The 20,107-nt window shown below is 36.7% G+C and overlaps 1 protein-coding gene across 2 annotated transcripts in view; it reads right to left on the reverse strand.

Annotated features, from left to right (window-relative positions):
* Nucleotides 1-19,897, reverse strand: part of NXPH2 (neurexophilin 2) — a 69,878-nt gene extending 49,981 nt beyond the window's left edge. For both annotated transcript variants that reach the window (XM_084799772.1, XM_084799773.1), the window contains exon 1: nucleotides 19,335-19,897. In XM_084799772.1, coding sequence (XP_084655898.1) covers nucleotides 19,335-19,385 — 51 coding nt within the window. In that variant the 5' untranslated portion in view covers nucleotides 19,386-19,897. The remainder of the gene's footprint in view (nucleotides 1-19,334) is intronic.
* Nucleotides 19,898-20,107: the final 210 nt, after the last annotated feature.

Genomic DNA, 20,107 nt, shown 5'->3' on the forward strand with positions numbered 1-20,107 from the left:
TGGCTGAATGATGGTACCCACTGTCACATAGAAGCTTTTCAGGTCCACTCATTAACTGATGGTTCATTCGTTAATCCTAATGCCTGTGCTAATGATGCTCTGTTCAGAAAGTCTTATCCTGCCACAGTGAGGTCAACACTAGTCCACACTTTCTCTTCTACTTCAAGTTCAGTGTATCTGGTTTTATGCTGAAGTTATTGATCCGCCTTGGACATATTTTCTCCTAGAAATTTCAATGTTTCACATTAGGTCTTACATTCATTTGGAGTTAGGTTATAAACAAAGCAATATATATCGGTCCAGTTTAATTCTTCTATACATGGACATCCATTTTCCTAGCATCATTGCTGAAGATGCTGTTTTATAATCAATTTGTATTTGGGGAATCTTTGTTGAATAGTTGATGGCTGTAGTTACACAAACTCATGTATGTGACTTCATTTTCGGTGCATGTCTGGTTTTGTGCCAGGATCATATTGACCTTAGTACCACTCTATAATGTATCTCCAGACACAGAGTGGCAATTCCTCTAGTACTGTTCTTTTTGTCCAGCATGGCTTTAGTTATCTAAGGCCTGTGTGTTGCCATATGAGTTTTAGAATAGGTTTTGAGGTTTTGTGAGGTTTTCGTTTGCTGTTTTGTTTTCTATTTCTGTGAAAAAATGAGATGAGGATTTGTCTGGGATTACATAGAATCTATAAATAATCATTGGTAGAAGGTCATTTTTACAATATTGACTTGACAAACCATTTGCATTTTTGTCTGCCCATTTTCTAGTTTCTTCAGAGATTTGACATTTCAATTGTAGAGGTCTTCAACTTATTGGTTAATATTATTCTTATATATTTATTTTCTTTGAGGTTATTGTGAATGAGAATTGCATACATGATCTCTTTTGCCATATGTTTGTAATTAATATATATTTGACCAAGTCCCCTGAATGGGGAGACCTGATGGCACTCAGAGGAAAGACAGCAGGTTACCAAGAAGAGATTTGATACCCTATGAGCATATACAAGGGGAGGAAATCCCCCTCAGTCACAGTCATAGGGGAGGGGAATAAGGGGAAAATGGGAGGGAGGGAGAACTGGGAGGATACAAGGGAGGGGATAACCATTGATATGTAATATGAATAAATTAATAAAATTTTTTAAAAAAGAAAAGCTATTGGTTTTTGCAAGTTGATGCTGTATGCTTCCACATTGATGAAATGGTTTATTATTTCTCATAGTTTTTTTTTTTTTTTAGAATTTTGGGTATCTCTTATTTACAATATCTTGTTATTTGTTGATAAGTATAGTTTAACTCCTTTTTCTATTCCTTTAATTTCTTCATTTCCTGGTTGCTCAACTAGTGTGTTGAGCCCAAGACAGAAAAGGAATGGTGATAGTGGACGTTCCTGTCTCATTACTGATTTCAGCGAATTTTCTCTACAATGATGCAGACTGTTGGTTTCCTATAAACAGTTTTTATCATGTTAAGGTAAATTTTCCATAGTCCTACTCTCTATGATTGTCATAAAGGCTTGTTGGATTTTGTCAAGGGCTCTTTCTGCAACAATTGAGATGATCATGTGATTTTTGTCTTTCAGTACATTTACAGGGATTATTCTTTTTGTTGAACTTATGTATGTTGAACCATACCTACATTATGGGGCACACAGACTAGGTGACTAGGGACAACAGGCATGGGGCGAGAGAGGTCAGAGACCTGCCCAAACTCCAAAAATTCTCAAACCTGAGACTGAAAATCTCATCTTGAGACTGGTAGGAGTAGACCTGCTCTCTCCCTGATTCTGGGCATGCATGCCCTGAGGAAGGTAGGCTGGTGACACAGACCCCCCAACACTCAGGGTAGTCACAGTTAGTCACACAACTGGCACTTGGATGGAAATAGAGCAAGGACAGCATGTCAGCCACAACCAGTGGAATGCATTTATCTTAAAAATCCCTTCTATTCCACAAGGGTTATAGTCCCTATCCACACTGAATAAACTTTTGCAAGCTGATTCACCAAAGATGGTCTAAAAGTTGCAGTTTTGCTGAGCTATAACCCTTGAAGGTGACGCCCAGACACCACCAAAAGGCAGACCAGTATGCAGAAGCACATTACAGTTCAGGACAAAGCTAACTTGGACGTGATGGATTTGTCCAAAGATATATATCTTCATGCTGTATGTCTGAATTCACTTTGAAAGTATTTTATTGTATATTATTGAACCTGTGTTCATCATGGGCAACAATCTCTAGATTTCTTTTTGTCTTATATCTTTCCCTGGTTTGGATGTAAATCTGCTAAAAATAAGTTTAATAGTACTCTGTGTGAATCCATTTGATTCTGAAATTATTTTATTTAGCGGGCCTTTTATTACAATGCCAATATCCTCTTTTCTTAAAGGTCCATTTAAGTTGCTGATCTTCTTGGGTTAATTTTGGTGGTTTGGCTGAATCTGGAAATACATTAATTTCCGATAAAATTTTCAACTTGATGGAGGGCATATTTTTAAACCATTCATTTATAATATTCTGAAACATTTTAGTGTCTGTGTAACGGTTCCCTGTTCATTTCTGATTATGTTAATTTTAGTTCTCTCTTTTTGCTAATTGAGCAAAGAGTCTGTTGATCATGTTTACATTTCAAAGTGCAACTCATAGATTAGTTGATTTTTTGTATTGTTTCCTTCATTTCTATTTCATTGACCTCATCTTATTTTTATTTTTTCTTGCTCTCTATTGAGTTTGGATTGAGATCTTATTTTTCCCAGTCTTTGAGTTATATTACTAAACAATTTATTTGCATTGTTCTTATTTTTTAACATAGGCACTTACTGCTAAAATTTTTATCTCATGGGACTATTTTTAATCTGTCTGAGAGGTTTTGTTGTATTATCATTTCATTTTCATCTAATTCTAGGATTATTTTTCTTTCTTGGTTTCTTTTTGACTCATTCATCATTTAGTAATAAGTAGTTAATTTTTATGACTCCTTATACTTACAGAGATTTGCTTGTGGTAGATTTTGTTTTCTTGCAGTATGGTCACATAGCATACATGGAATTATCTTAGTCTTCCTAAATCTGTTAATATTTTTTTGTTCCTCAGGGTATGGTAAGAGAAGATTGTGTGTGCTACTGTACAGAAAATAAATTATTTGGTGTTTGAGTATAATTTCTGTAGATATACATTAAATCCATTTGATGTATGCTATCCCAATGTTTTAAAGATAACCTGTCTATCACAAAAAGAGAAGGCACTGAAACCATCTGTTATTATTAGGTATTGATGGTAATCTGTGCCTTTAAATCAGGGAGTTCCATAAATGCTTGTACAGAAGTTTGGCACACGTATATTTAGGATAGAAAAACAGTGCCATGTTTACTTGGTTAATTGTTCCATTCATTAGAATAAAGTGACCCTCTATATTTTTTGTGATTACCTTTAGTTTCAAGTCTGTTTCGCAGACTATTAAGATAGTGATGTCTGCTTGCTTTCTGTTTACATTTCATTGGAGCAATTTTCCCTATTATTTGATTCTAAGAAGGAGTCTATCTTCAAAGTTAATGTGTGTTAATTGTAGAAAACAGTGAGATGTATTATCCATGTATTTCCATGATCCATTCAGCCATCTTGTTGTTTGACTGGAGAACTGAGGTGTTTTTTTTAAATATATATTTAATGTTATCATTGAAAGGTGTATGTTAGTTGCAGCCATTGCGCTCTTGATTTGGATGCTGTGTTTTTATGTTCTCAGTGTTACTTGCATTTTCAGAAATTATAGCTTTGGTTGTTTTCTTTCTAAAATTATTGGCTATGCTCTTTTCAACCTGAAATACTGTTTTCTGTATTTTCCTTAGGTTTGGTCTGTTGGGTATAAATTTTAAATTTATTTAGGCTATACATATAACCAAAAAAGTTTTTCTTTTTCCTTTAAGTATGGGTGATAGTTTTTCTGGGTATACTAGTCCATGCTGGCCATCATGATCTTTTAAGGCTTGGAATTCATTTCTCCAAACTATTTTGTATTTCAAAGTTTCCATTTAGGAAATCAGTAGTTGTTATTATTATTATTATTGTTATTGTTGTTATTATTATTGTTGTTGTTGTTGTTGTTATTGTTATTATTATTGTTGTTATTATTATTATTGTTGTTATTGTTATTGTCATTATTATTGTTGTTGTTGTTATTATTATTATTGTTATTATTGTTGTTGTTGTTATTGTTATTATTATTATTGTTATTGTTATTGTTGTTATTATTATTGTTGTTATTGTTATTATTATTATTATTATTATTATTATATTACCACCATCATTGTTATTGGTTTTTCTTTATATGTCCTGTTTTTTCTTATGTAGCTTTCAATACCATTTTGTTGTTCTACATAGTTAATGCTTTTTTCATACACATTTATTTTATTACATGCATAAAACAAACTACATACAGCAGCGAGAACCATGTGACAATCATGAGTTCCATAAATGTTACATTCATAGTGATTTGGCTATTTGTATTTGTGAAACTTGAAGTAAACATCTTTCCTGTCTTGTTGGGTCTACATTTCTGAGTGAAATTCAATATCTTTCCTATCTCATCTCTATTAACTCCTTTATCTCTATCTAAAAAGATCTTATCCCTTAACCAACTAAACTTGATTATAGAACTAAAACATCCGTTCTTTAGCACCCTTCAGAGACTTGAGAAGGAATAAGTCTTAAATTCCTGAGTGAACCAGCAGTGTAGGTTAGCAGCTTCCAAAGTAAACAAAATGACTGAGACAGTTTACTGCCTGAACAGTCACCCAACACTAACGTTGGAGCCTTATCTTTGTCCTTCTTAGTTAATGCTTTAATGATGATATGCTTCTGAAGTTTTTCTTCTGGACTTGTTGATTGGCTGTTTTATATGATTCTTGTTCCTATCTGAGTGTGTCTTCTTTAATTTGAGGACATTTTCGTCAGTAATCTTCCTGAAGATCTGGACTACGCCACTGAGCTGATCTTCTTCTCCTCCATCTCTTCCTAGAATTCAATGGGTTATCTTTTTATTGTATCAAAACTTGCTGCGTATTTCTACTCTCTGTTTTTCCACAATTTTTCATATTCTTTAGTCATTTCATTTTGTGATAGCAATTCTCAGTTGTCAACTTGACTATATCTGGAATAAACTACAATGCAGTGATGGACAGCACACTTCTTATCCGGATGTTGAGGCAAGAACAAAACGTGCCTTTGCTCTGGATCTTGGGAGGATGACATATGTCTTTGATGTTTATCTTGGACTAAACCATCTACTAGAAGCTATATAAGGACAATGGAAGAAGGAACATTGTCAGCATATCCATTCTTTTGAGACTCCAGCTTTTACAGAAGACCAGCAGAGACACCCAGCCTCGTCGGAAAGAGCAACTACAGGATTCTTGGACTTTCCACTTACAGCTAGCCATTGTTGAGTTAGTTGGGTTGCAGCCTATATCTCATTGCAATAAATTCCATATATATTGGAAATTTGTATAGGTATAGCCAGAAGTCTCATATATATACACACTTATATGAGAGAGAGACAGAGACAGAGACAGAGACAGAGACAGAGACCATATGTTCTGTAATTCTGGAGAACCATGACTAATACAGATTTTGGTACTAGAAGTGACTCTAGAGCAACAGGAATAAAAGGATAAATCTTTTTAAAAAGTATTTATTATTTTATGCAGTATTCTGCATGCATGCATGCATGCATGCCTGCACACCAGAAGAGGGCACCAGATCTCAATATAGATGATTATAAGCTGCCATGTGGTTGCTGGGAATTGAACTCTGGACCTTTAGAAGAACAGCCAGTGTTCTTAACCTCTGAGCCATCTCTCCAGCCCTAAAGGATGAATCTTTTAAGTATCTAAAATAGGCTTTATAATTCACCAGCACTTTCAGCTACTGAAACCTCTCCAATAACTCTCTCTCTCTCTTGGGAGCTCAGTGAGTATTGAAAGTTCACGGTGGAAACTATACTTCAAACTTTAACTGGCATATGCCTCTGATTATTTTGATTCATCGATTATGAGTGGCTATGGATTTGTTGACAGTTTAGGGGAAGATGCTGCTGGTGGTTGATTGATCTTAGCGTGCTGAGTAAGTTGATATATGATAGGGATGACGAATCCAGATTACACACTCTATCTTTGTGTCTTCATAATCTGTCTTGTGCTTGACTTCCGCCCCTACTTGTAAGGCTTTCCATTGCATTTTCTAGTTGGGTTATTGGTTGTTTCAATTCTATGCTCATTTCAGTTTGAGTTCTCTTCAACCTTTCTCTCAAAATATTGAATTATGCTGTCAGTTCTTGGATTTTTCTCATCATTTCCATCCTCTTATGTGTATGGTTTTCTTTAGCATTACCTGGGTGATTATTTTCCCTGAGTTCATTGACTTACTTCTTTGTGTGGTCTTTGAAATTTTTTTTTATGTCTTTGGTGAAGTTATGATTGTTCTTTTCAATTCTGTGTCCTAGGGTTCACCATGGTAAGTGTCATTTACAAACATTTTTTTTACAGGACAAACAGGTTGGGGGTGTTGATTCTGACTTGTTCCTTCATATTAATTGTAATTTTGCAGTGAGATCTGGGTATATAGATTTCTTTCAATCTGTACCTGATTTGGATAGAACAACTTAGGGTAGAATGCAGGATATTCAAGCCAAGTTGGGCAGAAAGGTTATTACTTCTTTCCCGCATCACTACTGTCATCTCTGCACAGGATCTTCATTGGGTTTTCTAGCTTTAGCGTCTGTGTCATTTAACACTCCTGTTTCCATTTTGTGTGTGTGTGTTTTACTTCAGGTCATGGGAATTTTCCAGCATGTTGGCTGGCATTTCCTTTATCCCTATTCTTATTAGTTTTCTATGTGAATCTTTATCTGGTAGTTACATATTTATAACAATTATTTCTTGTTCTCCATCTAATATTTCTTTATAGCCACGATATTGTGTTTACAATAAAAATATTCTGTGACCATTTGAGAACAGTATTTGAAACTTTATAGTGTATGCCTAGCTCTTTGAATTATTGGTGTCCTTGGGAGTGAGTTATCGTGCCTTCTTCTCCTTGTTCCCTTCCTCCCCCTGCCCCCCTTTTTGGAATTGGTATTTTTCTCTCTAAAAGTTTTCTTAAGTTTCTGGTGATATTTGTTGTATATGTCCCTTTCTGAGCAGGAGGCCATGCTGACTTGTATGGAAGGTCAGAATCTGTCTTCTCTGAAGTTATTTGTACCTTTTATTTTCAGTAGGCATGAAAATTGCAAGTTCTTTAATAGGCCCACACAGTACAGACTATCTTGGTTTTGTAGCACTGCTCTTCAGAGACTCCTACCATTCTTAGACAAAACATACAACCTAACCAACAGTGCTATCTCAGCCTAGATGTGAATCTAATAAAGAGAATAAATAGTAAACTAGCTGTCCTTTATTCATCATTTAGTTGTTTTATAACTAATATATCTGAACCTTGTATTGTGTTCTCAACATACCTCATTTCTGTCTATTTCCCAGGAGCCAACCACTTAAAATGAATTTCTTCTGTGTATATATTAGTCAAAATCAATTTTTCATTGATTTCAGAAAAATAATTTTGCTAGTACATGTGGAAAAAAGAATTGACATTTGTTAAGTTAATGCAATATCAGGTATGTTATGCTTTCATATATAATTACTATAAATCTTTGAAAATGTTGCACATTAATATTTTTAAGGAGAAAGAGTGAGATTCATTAGGTTGACTAACAATGCTAAGAAAGCCAATCTGATACTAAAACATGTTCTTTATTCCATTCTGAAATATTCATAAAGCATTATGTATACAGGCCTAGCTAAAGTTATCTGTGCAATGAGTCCTGGCTGAAATATTTAAGTCTAGAAAATCCATGGAGAGAAGTTTTAAAAAATATTTTATTAATTTATTCATACTACATCTCAATTGTTATCCCATCCCTTGTATCCTCTCATTTCTCCCTCCCTCTCGCTTTCCCCCTACTCCCCTCCCCTATGACTGTGACTAAGGGGGTCCTTCTCCCCCTTTATATGATCATAAAGTATCAAGTCTCTTCTTGGTAGCCTACTATCCTTCCTCTGAATACCACCAGGCCTCCCCATCCAGGGGACGTGGTCAAATATGGGTCACGAGAGTTCGTGTGAAAGTCAGTCCCCATTCTCCACTCAACTGTGGAGAATGTCGTGTCCATTGGCTAGATCTGGGTATAGGTTCGAAGTTTACTGCCTGTATTGTCCTTGGCTGGTGCCATAGTTTGAGCAGGACCCCTGGGCCCAGATCCGCCCCCTCATAATGTTCTTCTGGTTCTAGGACCCTCTGGATCCTTCTATTTCCCTATTCTCCCATGCTTCGGGAGACAAGTTTAAAGTGACTTGTTAAATAAGTAAATACATACATACATACATACACACATACATACATATATATGTATATACATAAATACGTACATACATACCCCAATCTCCTTCTTAGTGGAATGTCATAGTAAATCAAAAGAAAGTTTAACAAAGGTGATTCTGTGCTCGTGAAATATTCGTGTTGACATTAGGGCACACAGAAGATGTACCAGAAGTGATAAAATGCCATAGGATGGAGAATAACAGTTTGTTGTAAGGGAATTTGAAAAGAAATTTCAGATTCTAAGTTTAAATGGATATTACAGGGATAAGGATAGATGCATCTAAAACAACTGCAATTTGTACAGTTGTCACAATGAAAGCTGAATAAATATATTCACTTTGTTTCTCTCTCTCTGAGGTGGTTTGAGAAAGTCCAAAATCACCCATGGGAAGGGCCATTTCTGTGGAGATTATTACACAAATCAAAGAAGGAAGACCCACTCACAGTGGCACCACTCCCTGGCCAAGGTTATCAATTGCGTGGGATCTGAGCAGTAAGTACCAAATATTGATCAGTCCAACCAGCCTGCTGCCATGTTATCTGTGCCTGCTGCCACATCTTCCACAGCGTGACACACTATTTCCTTCTGTAACTAAGAAATGTCACTTAAGTGCTATAAGAAGAGCTTCAGAGTCCATTCTTGTGGAAGAATAAAAAACAAGAAGCTACGAGAACATGGGCTGCGGAGTCCTGCTCCTCCACACAACAAGGACATGTGCTCAACCATGTTCATAGCAGCCTTCTTCATAATAGCCAGAACCTGGAAACAGCCTAAGTGCCCCTCAGTTGAAGAATGAATAAAGAAACGGTGGTACATTTAATAGAACACTACTCAGCTATTAAAAACAAGGAAATCCCAAAATCTGAAGACAAATGGATGGAACTAGAAATGGTCAGATTGAGTGAATTAACCCAGAATCAGAAAGACTCACATGGTATATACTCACTTATAATTGGTCACTAGCCCAAAAGGCATGTCCCATGAAAGTCTTCACTTACCAGGAGAGTGGGATAGATGTGAGGACATCCTACTGAGACTCTAGGTAAGAGAAATATAGGAGATGGGGAAATAGAAGGACCCAGAGGGTCCTAGAATCCTACAAGAAGAACATCGTGATGGGTGGATCGGGGCCCAGGGGAGTCTGCTCAAACTAATGCACTAACCAAGGACAATACAATAGTAAACATTGAACCCCTACTCTGATCTACCCAATGGACAGGACATTCTCCACAGTCATGTGGAGAGCAGGAATTGACTCTGATATGAACTCTGGTGCCTCATATTTGACCACTTCCCCTTGGTGGGGAGGCCTGATGGCACTCAAAGAAGGAATAAGCAGGCTACCAAGATGAGACTTGATAGCCTATGACCATATAGTGGGGGAGGAGGTCCCCCTAGGACTTAGACCTAGGGAAGGGGAATAGGGTGAAAGCGGGAGGGAGGGAGGAACCGGAGGATATAAGTGATGGGATTACAATTGAGTTGTAATCTAAATAAATTAAAAAATATTTAGCTAGCACCTCAAATTATTATGTGTTCCTGAAATAAATTCATTTTGATATGACCTATAAAAATGTATGTTTACCTTGATAAAGTCTCAGAAACTCAAAATAATTTTTATATTTACCAATATATTCATTAAATTTGGAAACCTGGGAACAATGCCTACTTTCACTTTCATTCAACAGTATTTAAGGGCTTACTTCTTGTAGCAAGAAAACTAAATTTAATAAAACATAATGTTCAATAGAAAGACCCAAATAAAAGATTATTTGCAAATTATATGACCTGTTGAAAAAGAAAATCTAGTAAAATAAAATATAAGTTATTAAAAATACTAATTTAGCCAGGCGTGGTGGTGTGTGCCTTTAATCCCAGCACTCGGGAGGCAGAGGCAGGTGGATCTCTGTGATTTTGAGGCCAGTCTGGTCTACAAAGTGAGTCTAAGACAGGCAAGGCAACACAGAGAAATCCTGTCTTGAAAAACAAAAACAAAATAATAATAATAATAATAATAATAATAATAATAATAATTTGATATATAAATGCAACAGATATAAAGTTAATATAGAAAGTTATTAAAAATTCTTAAATTACAGTGAAAATAGTCCCAAAATATCAGATATATAAATATGATTCATAACAGTCTAAATGTATAAAATATACAAGAATAACAAAGCAAAATTGTTCCACTGCAATATTAAAAAGAAATTGTAAAATATAAAGATAATAAATAATTCAACTGAAAATAGAATATTTAAAATGACTGTGCACACAATAAAACTCCCCCCTCACACCTAATACACAATGCCCAGCACACTTAAGGATTGACAAAATGTGAAGAAGGTAAATGTGTTTGCCGCAAAGTTTGACAAGCTCAGTTTGATTACCAACATAGACATGGTGGAAGAACTGCATCTGGCATGTATATGTCCCCCACACATATAATTGTAATAAAATTTAAGACAATGAGATTGTTATATTTACAAAAAGATATCAATATAGACATTTGCTTACATTGTGAGTAGTAGTAAATACTGTTAAAATCATTAGAAAAAAATGTTTTTAATCCCAGCACTTGGGAGGCAGAGGTAGGTGGATCACTGTGAGTTCGAGGGCAGTCTGGTCTACAAAGTGAGTCCAGGACAGCCAAGGCTACACAGAGAAATCTTGTCTTGAAAAACAAAAACAAAAACAATGTATTTAAGAAAATTCAAGCAACTCATTTTCAGCATTAAGCCAGCACCCTCACTTTTAGAATTTTTTATAGATATAGTTATAAATGTTTTGTAAACATAAAAATTCTAAATATTAATTATGGATTGCTTAAATACATTTTGGTAAAACAATGCTGTGAATACTATGAATTCTCAAAGCTAGTATAGCTCTATATAATATGAAAAAAATCCAAAGTTATCACTGCATTATACTGACATGTAGGAAAACATGATATACATTATATTGTGATAAAACATGCATATTAATATCTAGAAAAATATCATTATAACATTCATAATTATCCTAAGCAGGGACAAGATTAGTGGGTATTTAAATTTTTCTGAATATTAAAGAAAAACTAAAACAAAACGTTAGGTTGGATTCCTCAGAAGCAGATGCCACTAGGGCAAGCACTTGTGTATAAGCGATTTCTCCAGTAAACACTTCCCTGGACGTGCATATGTGAAAATGAGAAAACACCAATGAGGGGGTGGCTGCAGGCAAATCCCCCCAGAGGACAGCTTTGGCCTGCTACTGCAAAAAAAAAAAAAAAAAAAAAAAAAAAAAAAAACAGCTTGAGTATCTCTTACACTTCAGAGCTTTACAGACGAAAGAGTTAGGCTTTCCACTCTGTGGTATCTGCCAGCTACTACTGGTCCAAACAAAGGGAGTGCTACCTGGGATTCAGACTGAAGTTTTGTAAACTGTGTCTCCAAAGCATCAAAAAAAAATGTGTTACACTTATAATAAAATGTGATTTCATAACTACTGAGAAAGGGAGAGTAAATAGTAGTGCGCTAACAGAAAAACGAAATTTGTTAACATCCTGCACAAGTGTGGTTTTCTACAGACAGCCCCGTGGCCAGCGGCTACTCCTCAGCTCTCCCAGAATGTCAGACTTCCTGCTGCCTTTGCGCATGTCCTTTTTGCTATCCACCTGTCCCTATCTTAAAGTCAGGGGCTCTGAAATCCTCTGTTGATCCTAACTAGAAGCGCATTACTCAGCCATCAATGAAATGTGAAAACTGTATATAAATAAGAAATCATTAGGAAATAGACTTGGTAAAGTCAAAGGCAAGTTAGAACTCGAGATTCAGGAACACGCTCCTAAGAGTACGCATGTTTTATTTAACTCGTTTGACGTTATCTCAAGATTTCCTTCACCTATTACCGGACAAAAGAGTCAGAATCAGTTTAGTGTGGCGTCTGTGAGTAACAGGGTCTTTCAGAGAAATTCCCCTCAGTTTCATTTTCCTGAGTTTCAATTATGAGTGTTTTATAAAGACGGCATTCGTCACGGACCCCACAATTGGCTGCAAATGGACGGTGCCCATGAACCAAGAGTTGTAGTTAGCAGACAAATCCGTCACGGCCATTTGTATCTGTGGGACATTTGTCGCTTTTGTTTCTTCACCCACTAAGCGGATGACTCACCCACCACCCTGCTCAGTTTTTAGGGTCACTGTGAAGACGGCCATGAACTAAAGTACATGAAAGAGTTTTTCAAACTGTATAGTCCATTACACCATGACATGTTAGCACACGTGTCAAAATGGCGGATTCAAAGATACGTGCTTGGCTTTGAACATGTTGAATAAGAATTGGCAGCAAAAAATAAGTTAAGATGAGCAGCAAATGGACACGGGTGCTGATCTATGGGCGTAGAAACTGAGGCCGGGACTGCTGAGTCATCTCAAGAGCAACACGCCTCTGAATTCTGCTTCCGTTTCTATTTCAACAGCCAATCTCTTTAACGTGCTTCCAAACAACCCCTGGCCTGGATTATTCACATGCAAAATTTCGTTAATACATATTACAGTCACTACAAAATGTAAAGTGATTTAGTTCACTTTCCATTCACTTATCGATCTATGCAAAATATGCCGGTTTATACACATCGGTCACCTTCACCGTCAAACCTGGAACAAACTGAGAAGAAATCTGGGAGAGACATCACGCTCCTCATAAAAAAAAGCAGAAATTGCACATGTGTTATTTCTACATTAACCTACGTTGTTTCTTATTTTATTGTTTAGAGGGAATAACTATACATGGCACATGTTTAATATAAACTGGTGTGTTTTTAAATTTGATTTTTATATATCAGGATTTTTAAATTATTTAAAATTTTAAATTATTTTTAAGATATTCACTAAAAAAGCAAACCCCAAGATTAATTTTTATATTTCTTATTCCTAAAGTTTTCCTAAAATTATTTCCTAGAGTTACACAGGCTGGTGTTTTCTCCACATTTGAAAGGTATCATGTTAGAATTGTTGCTGGCCTTACCTTTTAAATTTTGTGACATTTGTACTTAAAGTTCTGAAGTCTTTTGAAATTAAGGGTATTTCCAATTTAAATGCAGGTGTTCTACTGAGGCACACAGAAGCCATTGGCTAGTTTTCTGGTTGTAAAACTCTAAGTCACAAATTATTTAATTAAGTAATCAGCATTTGAGTGTCAGTTCACTTTTTATTTAAATGAAATAAATGAGTAAATGTTAGTAGTTCAAAATTTTAAGATGATATAACACTTGAAAATACTATTATAATTTAAATTTTGTTGATTTTGCTAATCATATACTTAATAAATGTTCATTTCTTTCACTTAGACTACATTTTCCTTTTTCCATAAGCAGATAGAGGAGTCATCAGCCTCAAATAGTTCTAAAATATACTTCTAAGTATGTCTCATTTACATGTAAATCATTACTTAAATCAATGTTTGTATCTAAGATGTAGTGAAATTGTACAAAAACTAAAGATGTGGTTCTTTGTGTGATTGTTTGAAAGAGGGTTTCTCTGTATAGCTTTGGCTGTCCTGGTCTTGTGTTGTAGACCAGGCTGGCCTCACACTCACAGAGATCCATCTGCCTTTGAGTGCCGGGATTACAGGAGTTCAGAACCATACCAAGGAAGATCTGGTTGTTAAAAAAGAAAAAAAGAGAATCACTTTCAAAAGGTATTCTTAAGAGTAAATCTTAGAAATGGCTGTTTTTTCTTTATCATGGTAATTTCATTTTTACAGGAGAGTCTCTGTAGCTGTTCAGTGAGCGTCCCAAGCCCCTCCTCCTCCTCACCCACTTACATCTGGAACCGTTGTTTAATGCTGTTCCGCAACGTTTGTGAGAGTCTTGGTACAAAATCTGGGTAAAAACAGGTAGCAATGTTTGTTAAATGTTTAATTGATTTGGAAGGAGAATTCAAGTCTTTTGACACAGTGTCCAGTGTCCTTTTCAGAACAGGAATGGAAATATTTAAAGTATCTTATGTCTCCCACTCTTAATTGGCAGAAAAAAATGTGATGAATTATTGAAATATGTGAACATAGAAACTTATGCAAATCTGATGTTCGGTTGTCATTGTGCTTTGGCTTGACAAAACATTCTATTCTCTTAGCACTGGTCTATGTGTCTAAAAAAGAAAAGAGTGACAATAATGTCATTAAAGACTAACTGCAACTTCTTAAACTAACTGATTAGGAAAAAATTCCTCCCATAGCATTTAGACTAAAATAAGAAAACATTCATTTTAGATTGTGTGTTTACAAAGAAACATTTTCATACTGATGTTCGTCACTCATCTTAGTGAACCAGACAGATGTTTGTGGATCCATATTAAAATGCACGCAAATTAAAGTAACATAAAGTGGGAGTTCTCTATCAGTAATGTGTTAGATTTTTTTCTATAGTATAAAATTTTATTCTACAAGTTATTATAGATTGCTTTTTTGTTTGCCAGGATTTTAAACTTAAAAAATGAGTTACGATCTTCATCATTGGCCATATCATCAATAATAAAACTTTTAAAGAGAATCTGAGTAAACGTCATAAAAACATGACGACAATACCTGGTTTGGTACAATTGAAAATAAAAAATGTATTAAAAATCATACAACTGTATAACAAACATGCTAATTGAAAAACATGATCTTGTACAATAAATAAAATAAATTTAGAATAACACACTTTAAATTGCAACAAATAAAAACTGTAAGATTTGTCTGTTAATTTAGTGACCAGACCAATACAAAAAATTAGTTTGTTGAATAATATATCGTAACAATAACAATGCCTAAAAAGTAACCTCACATAGATGAGTATTCAGAATCACTCAGAATGACTTTTCAAAGAAGCTTCAAAATAACCTATTTCAAAATCAAGATATTAAATACCAGCTTAAAACAGGCAAAAACGCTTATGGATAAGATAAAAATGAGCTTCTTTACAAAAATGCTGATACAGCCCCTGGCTGTTGGCTTCAAGGTGTACAGCTATAATTCTTCTTTCAAATATTATCCAGCAATGTCGCAGCTACAGAATCTACTACCAATTAGCGACAATTTTGTAGCTTTCCTAAAAAGCCACAGATCTGTGACTTGTTTATTTTCATCTTTGATTGTTACCACTAGCTAACTTGCTCATTTATGGTGTCTTAATTAGCTATTTAATACATGAATGTTGGACAGTGCATTATAAGGTGCATGTTGACACATCATATTGTACATGACAAGCCTAGTGGTTCTTCATTCATGTGATTGCAAGAGTTACACATTTTATGCTACAATATAACTTGACCACTTATCGGACAAGAAAAGAAAGAAACAAAGGAAGGAAGGAAAGAAGAGAAAATTGAGGGAACGCAGAAAACAAAGAGTAAGGAAGACTTTCTTTTCTGTTTGAAATCTCTTAGACAACATACTAAATTGACAAAAGGAGTCAGCTAATTAAAGCTGGATCACATAGAAAAATCTCAAAATAGTCCAGAGAGACACAACTTTTAGTGGGGTACAAGGGCACATTTTTTAAAGTACCAAATTAATGGTGCTCATAAGGAGAGTTGGTCTAAAAGCCAAGATCCCTCTAAATCTTAGGCTTGATATGATTTTTTTTTCTGCACAGTCATCTGGACAAAAGATAACTATTGATCCCAGACTGGAAAATGTCGTTTTGATGTTTATTGATCAAACTGTATGAGGGAAATTGTGATTGATAAATGGAAGACAGTGATGAGTTATCACTTCTGGGTAATACAAAAGAAAGAGTAAGACAATCACACTAAATAAATATTACAATTATAAATTAACTTAATAAATACAGCTGATGTGATATCAATAATAAGCATGAACGCACAAAATATTATCCTTCAAGTATTCTGATTTTATAGGACTCTAGGAGTTGCCTAGTTATAATGTAATGAGCAGAGAAACAATTTGGAATCACACATGTTTTTAAAACTTTGCTAGATTTTACATTAAACTAGATTATTTATTTATTCAAATGCAATTTATATGCCAGCTTGCATTTTACTGATAATTAAAATCATCCTTTTTGTGAGTCCAGAATTATCTAACAAATCTGTAAGAATTTGATGTCTGGTGGAGTCACGTCATGAAACAACAATTCCTTTTATTATGCTATTAATTCCACATGCTAATTTTCCTTATAAAGTGAGAGAAAAGAAACAGTGTTTCTTTTTCTTATACTGAATAAGAATATCAATAAAAAATATATGTAAAATTGTAAAATGAGCATTCAGATGGTCCATGTCCCTAGTAATTCCATTAATTAGGTATAGTAACAAGCTAAAAAGACTGACTACAGACCCTGAAAACTGCACAAAGGTGTAGAGAGCATGGACACATTTTCCCATAGGCTTCCTGCAACATTTATCAACTCGACTTATTTAATCTTTAAAATTTCTCATAAAATAAGTGAGAATTTTCACTATTTGAGAAATACTGTAATTGAATACTTATTTAAACCCAACTTTTTACAACTGTTTTCACATTAAGCAGAGAATTTTCATTTAAGTAATTGTCAATGTACCCAAAGAAATTCAATATTCACATTTAAAATATTTTTAAAGAATATTCCTTAGGCTGTCAGTTAAATAAAAAAAAAAGTCTAATTCTAACTCCAAGTCTATCCCTCCAACAAATTTTACATGGCTCTATATAAAACTTTTATAAAATATATCTCTATATAAATGTGTGTTGGTCAAACACCCTGCATTCTGCATAGGGCATGGCTTTCCAGGACATATGATTCCTATAGAATAAATACTACATTTCAAGTCTATTTACATTTTAAATCTATTTGCTCTTAGGATTTAATTAAGAAGTTCAACATCATCTGTGAATAACAGAACTATGAACCATGCAAGTAGCAAATTTTTATGTACTTTGTGAACTCTGCGTGGTGGGCTATACAGTGAGATTGGGAGTGTTTTTATGTGGCTCTGCCCTGCTCAGCTGCTCTTCTTTCCCTTGGCATCATTCTTGGCTTGTATGTGCCTGGGAACAGCTCAGAGAATGTGTAGACTCTAAACAGGCTTTTATTGTCCTGGAGGATGGCAGCTAAGGACTGTGTGCTTATCACAGAGCTGCAGCTCCCAGATTCACTTCCGATGATGAAGTGCTACACACACACACACACACACACACACACACACACAAATTACAATACCAGTACAATCCAAAAACCAATTCGAATTCAAATTTAAAAAACTAATCAGTCAACCTATGTTGTAATATTAGAGTCCAGCTCTTGAGGGGTATATGTCATCCCTTCCATATGTGTTTCCCATTCCCTGGTGGAAGAAGGGCGAGCTAACATTTCCGGTATTGGTGCTGATAGAACATTCCCCTCCGTCCCCCCGTAGCATCCCTAAACACATTTACTCATCTTTGGAGACCTAACACGGTGCTTATGGAACACATATACAGTCCATGATGACCTAATGTAAAATTAACCAGCTGAGATTCACGAGGCTGTACTGAAGAATCCGCTTAAGCAGCCCATTCGTCCAAGGTTTTCCCTTTGCACATGGTACAAGAGCTGTTTCGTTGGACCACTTTTATTGGAATTGTGAATAAATTTTTGAGCATATGATACTGGAGATCATAGGCAAACATCTCGGACGCCTAAAACTTCTATTTTAAAGTGGTGGCCCATTCAAAGACCATACCACATTTCTTCTTGATGCTAAGGACAATTTTCTCATTCAAAGGTGTGCAGGTGAATTAAGTCTTTGCTTAAACCCTCTCACCTTCGGAGTCCGTTGCACTCTCACCACTTGCAAAGTGCCTCTGTAACATCTTGATATATATATATATATATATATATATATATATATATATATATATATATATATATATATATATAATAAGTTACTTGGTCTTTCCTCTAAAAGGACGAAGAAAGAGAAGCAGTCTTTATTCTGCAAGCACTTGCAAGTGTTGCCCTTGTTTCTAACAACTCATGGCAAGCAAATAAAACCTAAAGTGTCAGGACTAAATAGCCCCTGGAATCAAGGAAAAGCCAGTCACTCTCACTACTCCTGGCACCAAGTGACCAGGAGAAACCTGGTAGGGACAGAAGAAGCCAGCAACCCATTTCTGCTATTGTGCATCAAGTCACTTTTAAAAGATTTTACGTTGGGTCCACCTTAAATACAATAACCAGGAAAAGATAAAGTGCACCCTCCTTACTGAAACCTAGGGGATCCTGAATGGCAGCCTGAGTATCCCTAGCAGCACCCTGAACTATCTCTTAACACCCCACAGTTTGCTCAGCAGTCACAGTGGTTCAGGCAATGAGATGTGGGTCCCCGGATCCAGCTGGCTGCTGATCCCACGAAGTTGGCCGTCAAAGTTATGTATTACATCTCTAGCGGGTAGAAAGGCCATTTCGGTTCCCACTGCTAGATGGTACACTGTGTGAAATCCAGCTGCCCCTAAAATCAAGCTTTATCTAAAATGGACCCCTGCTTTGGAAGAAGTGTTCGCAGCAGTCACCTGGGCAAAACGGAGCCGCCAAGCCCCAATCTCTGGGCTGCAGGAAGGTCTTTCAACCCAAAAGGGTCGTGCCCATCAGCTCTGGTCCACAGGAACACCTGGCAGGACGCCTCTATCTTCCTAGCATTTCTTTTCCAGATACTTCTTACGTTACCGTTACCGCAACAGTACACCCCAACCCTCACTAACCCCTTCCACTCCTCTCTCTCTCTCTCTCTCTCTCTCTCTCTCTCTCTCTCTCTCTCTCTCTCAATAGCAAAGCAATCTGAGTCACGGCCTGAGATGCTTGGGAGCACCTTAGCTTCCAAGTCCGTTATGGAAGAGCATTTCCCACTTAAACTATCCCGGCACCTGTGCAGCACCACAGACCGCGCACTCACCAGCTGTAGCAAGCCAGGGACCACGATGAGAGGCAGAGGCCACAAGCGCATGGTGCCAGCTGGCGCAGTCTCAGGAGCTGAGCTCCCTCTTCAGCCTCTCCTGCATCTCCACTTCGCGCTGATGGTTAAGGATGCTCCGGACCCAGCGGCCAGTGGGCAGAGAGGCCAGCAGGAGAGTCCTCTTTTGAATGAGAGGAAAGCCGCCTAGCTGCAGGGCTCCAGTACACTCTCTCTGTTTGCACCTGCTTCTGGGGTGAGCGGCTGGTGGCCTGAGGATTTGCGGGTCCGCGGAACCAGGATCGCTACTGCGCTGGACCACGGACACCCAGAGGCTGTCGCTCAGGAGGAGCGCGAAGAGTTCCGCTCAGACCTGAGCGCCCCGCCCAGCTTAGCGGCTGTTAGCTGTACCTAGCGCGCAAGGCGCAGAGTGACTCTGGCGCTGGACTAGGGAGGCAGAAGGAGGCAAGAAGAATGCCCAGTGACTGCTCTCAGGAAATTTGTGAAGAAGGTTACTCAGAGTCGTGGGGAGGCGCGAGGGCTGAGGCATGGGTGGGGGTGTCTTATGAAAGGAAAAGGGGCTGAGCCACAGTCTCAGGAGAACCTACCTAGCTGGAGTTTGGCAAGAAGTATTGGTATTGCCGCCGGAAGGGCTAAGAAGGATTTCTGAGTTGGTTACTTAAGGGAGCCCAGGCGGAGCTCAAACTGTGTCACTGGCAAGACAGTGAGTAAAGGAACCAAGGATGCTTGGGAATGATGTGGACACCAGGAGTTTA

This window comes from Acomys minous (assembly GCF_964271855.1).
Source record: "Acomys minous genome assembly, chromosome: 10".
Lineage (NCBI taxonomy): Eukaryota > Metazoa > Chordata > Mammalia > Rodentia > Muridae > Acomys > Acomys minous.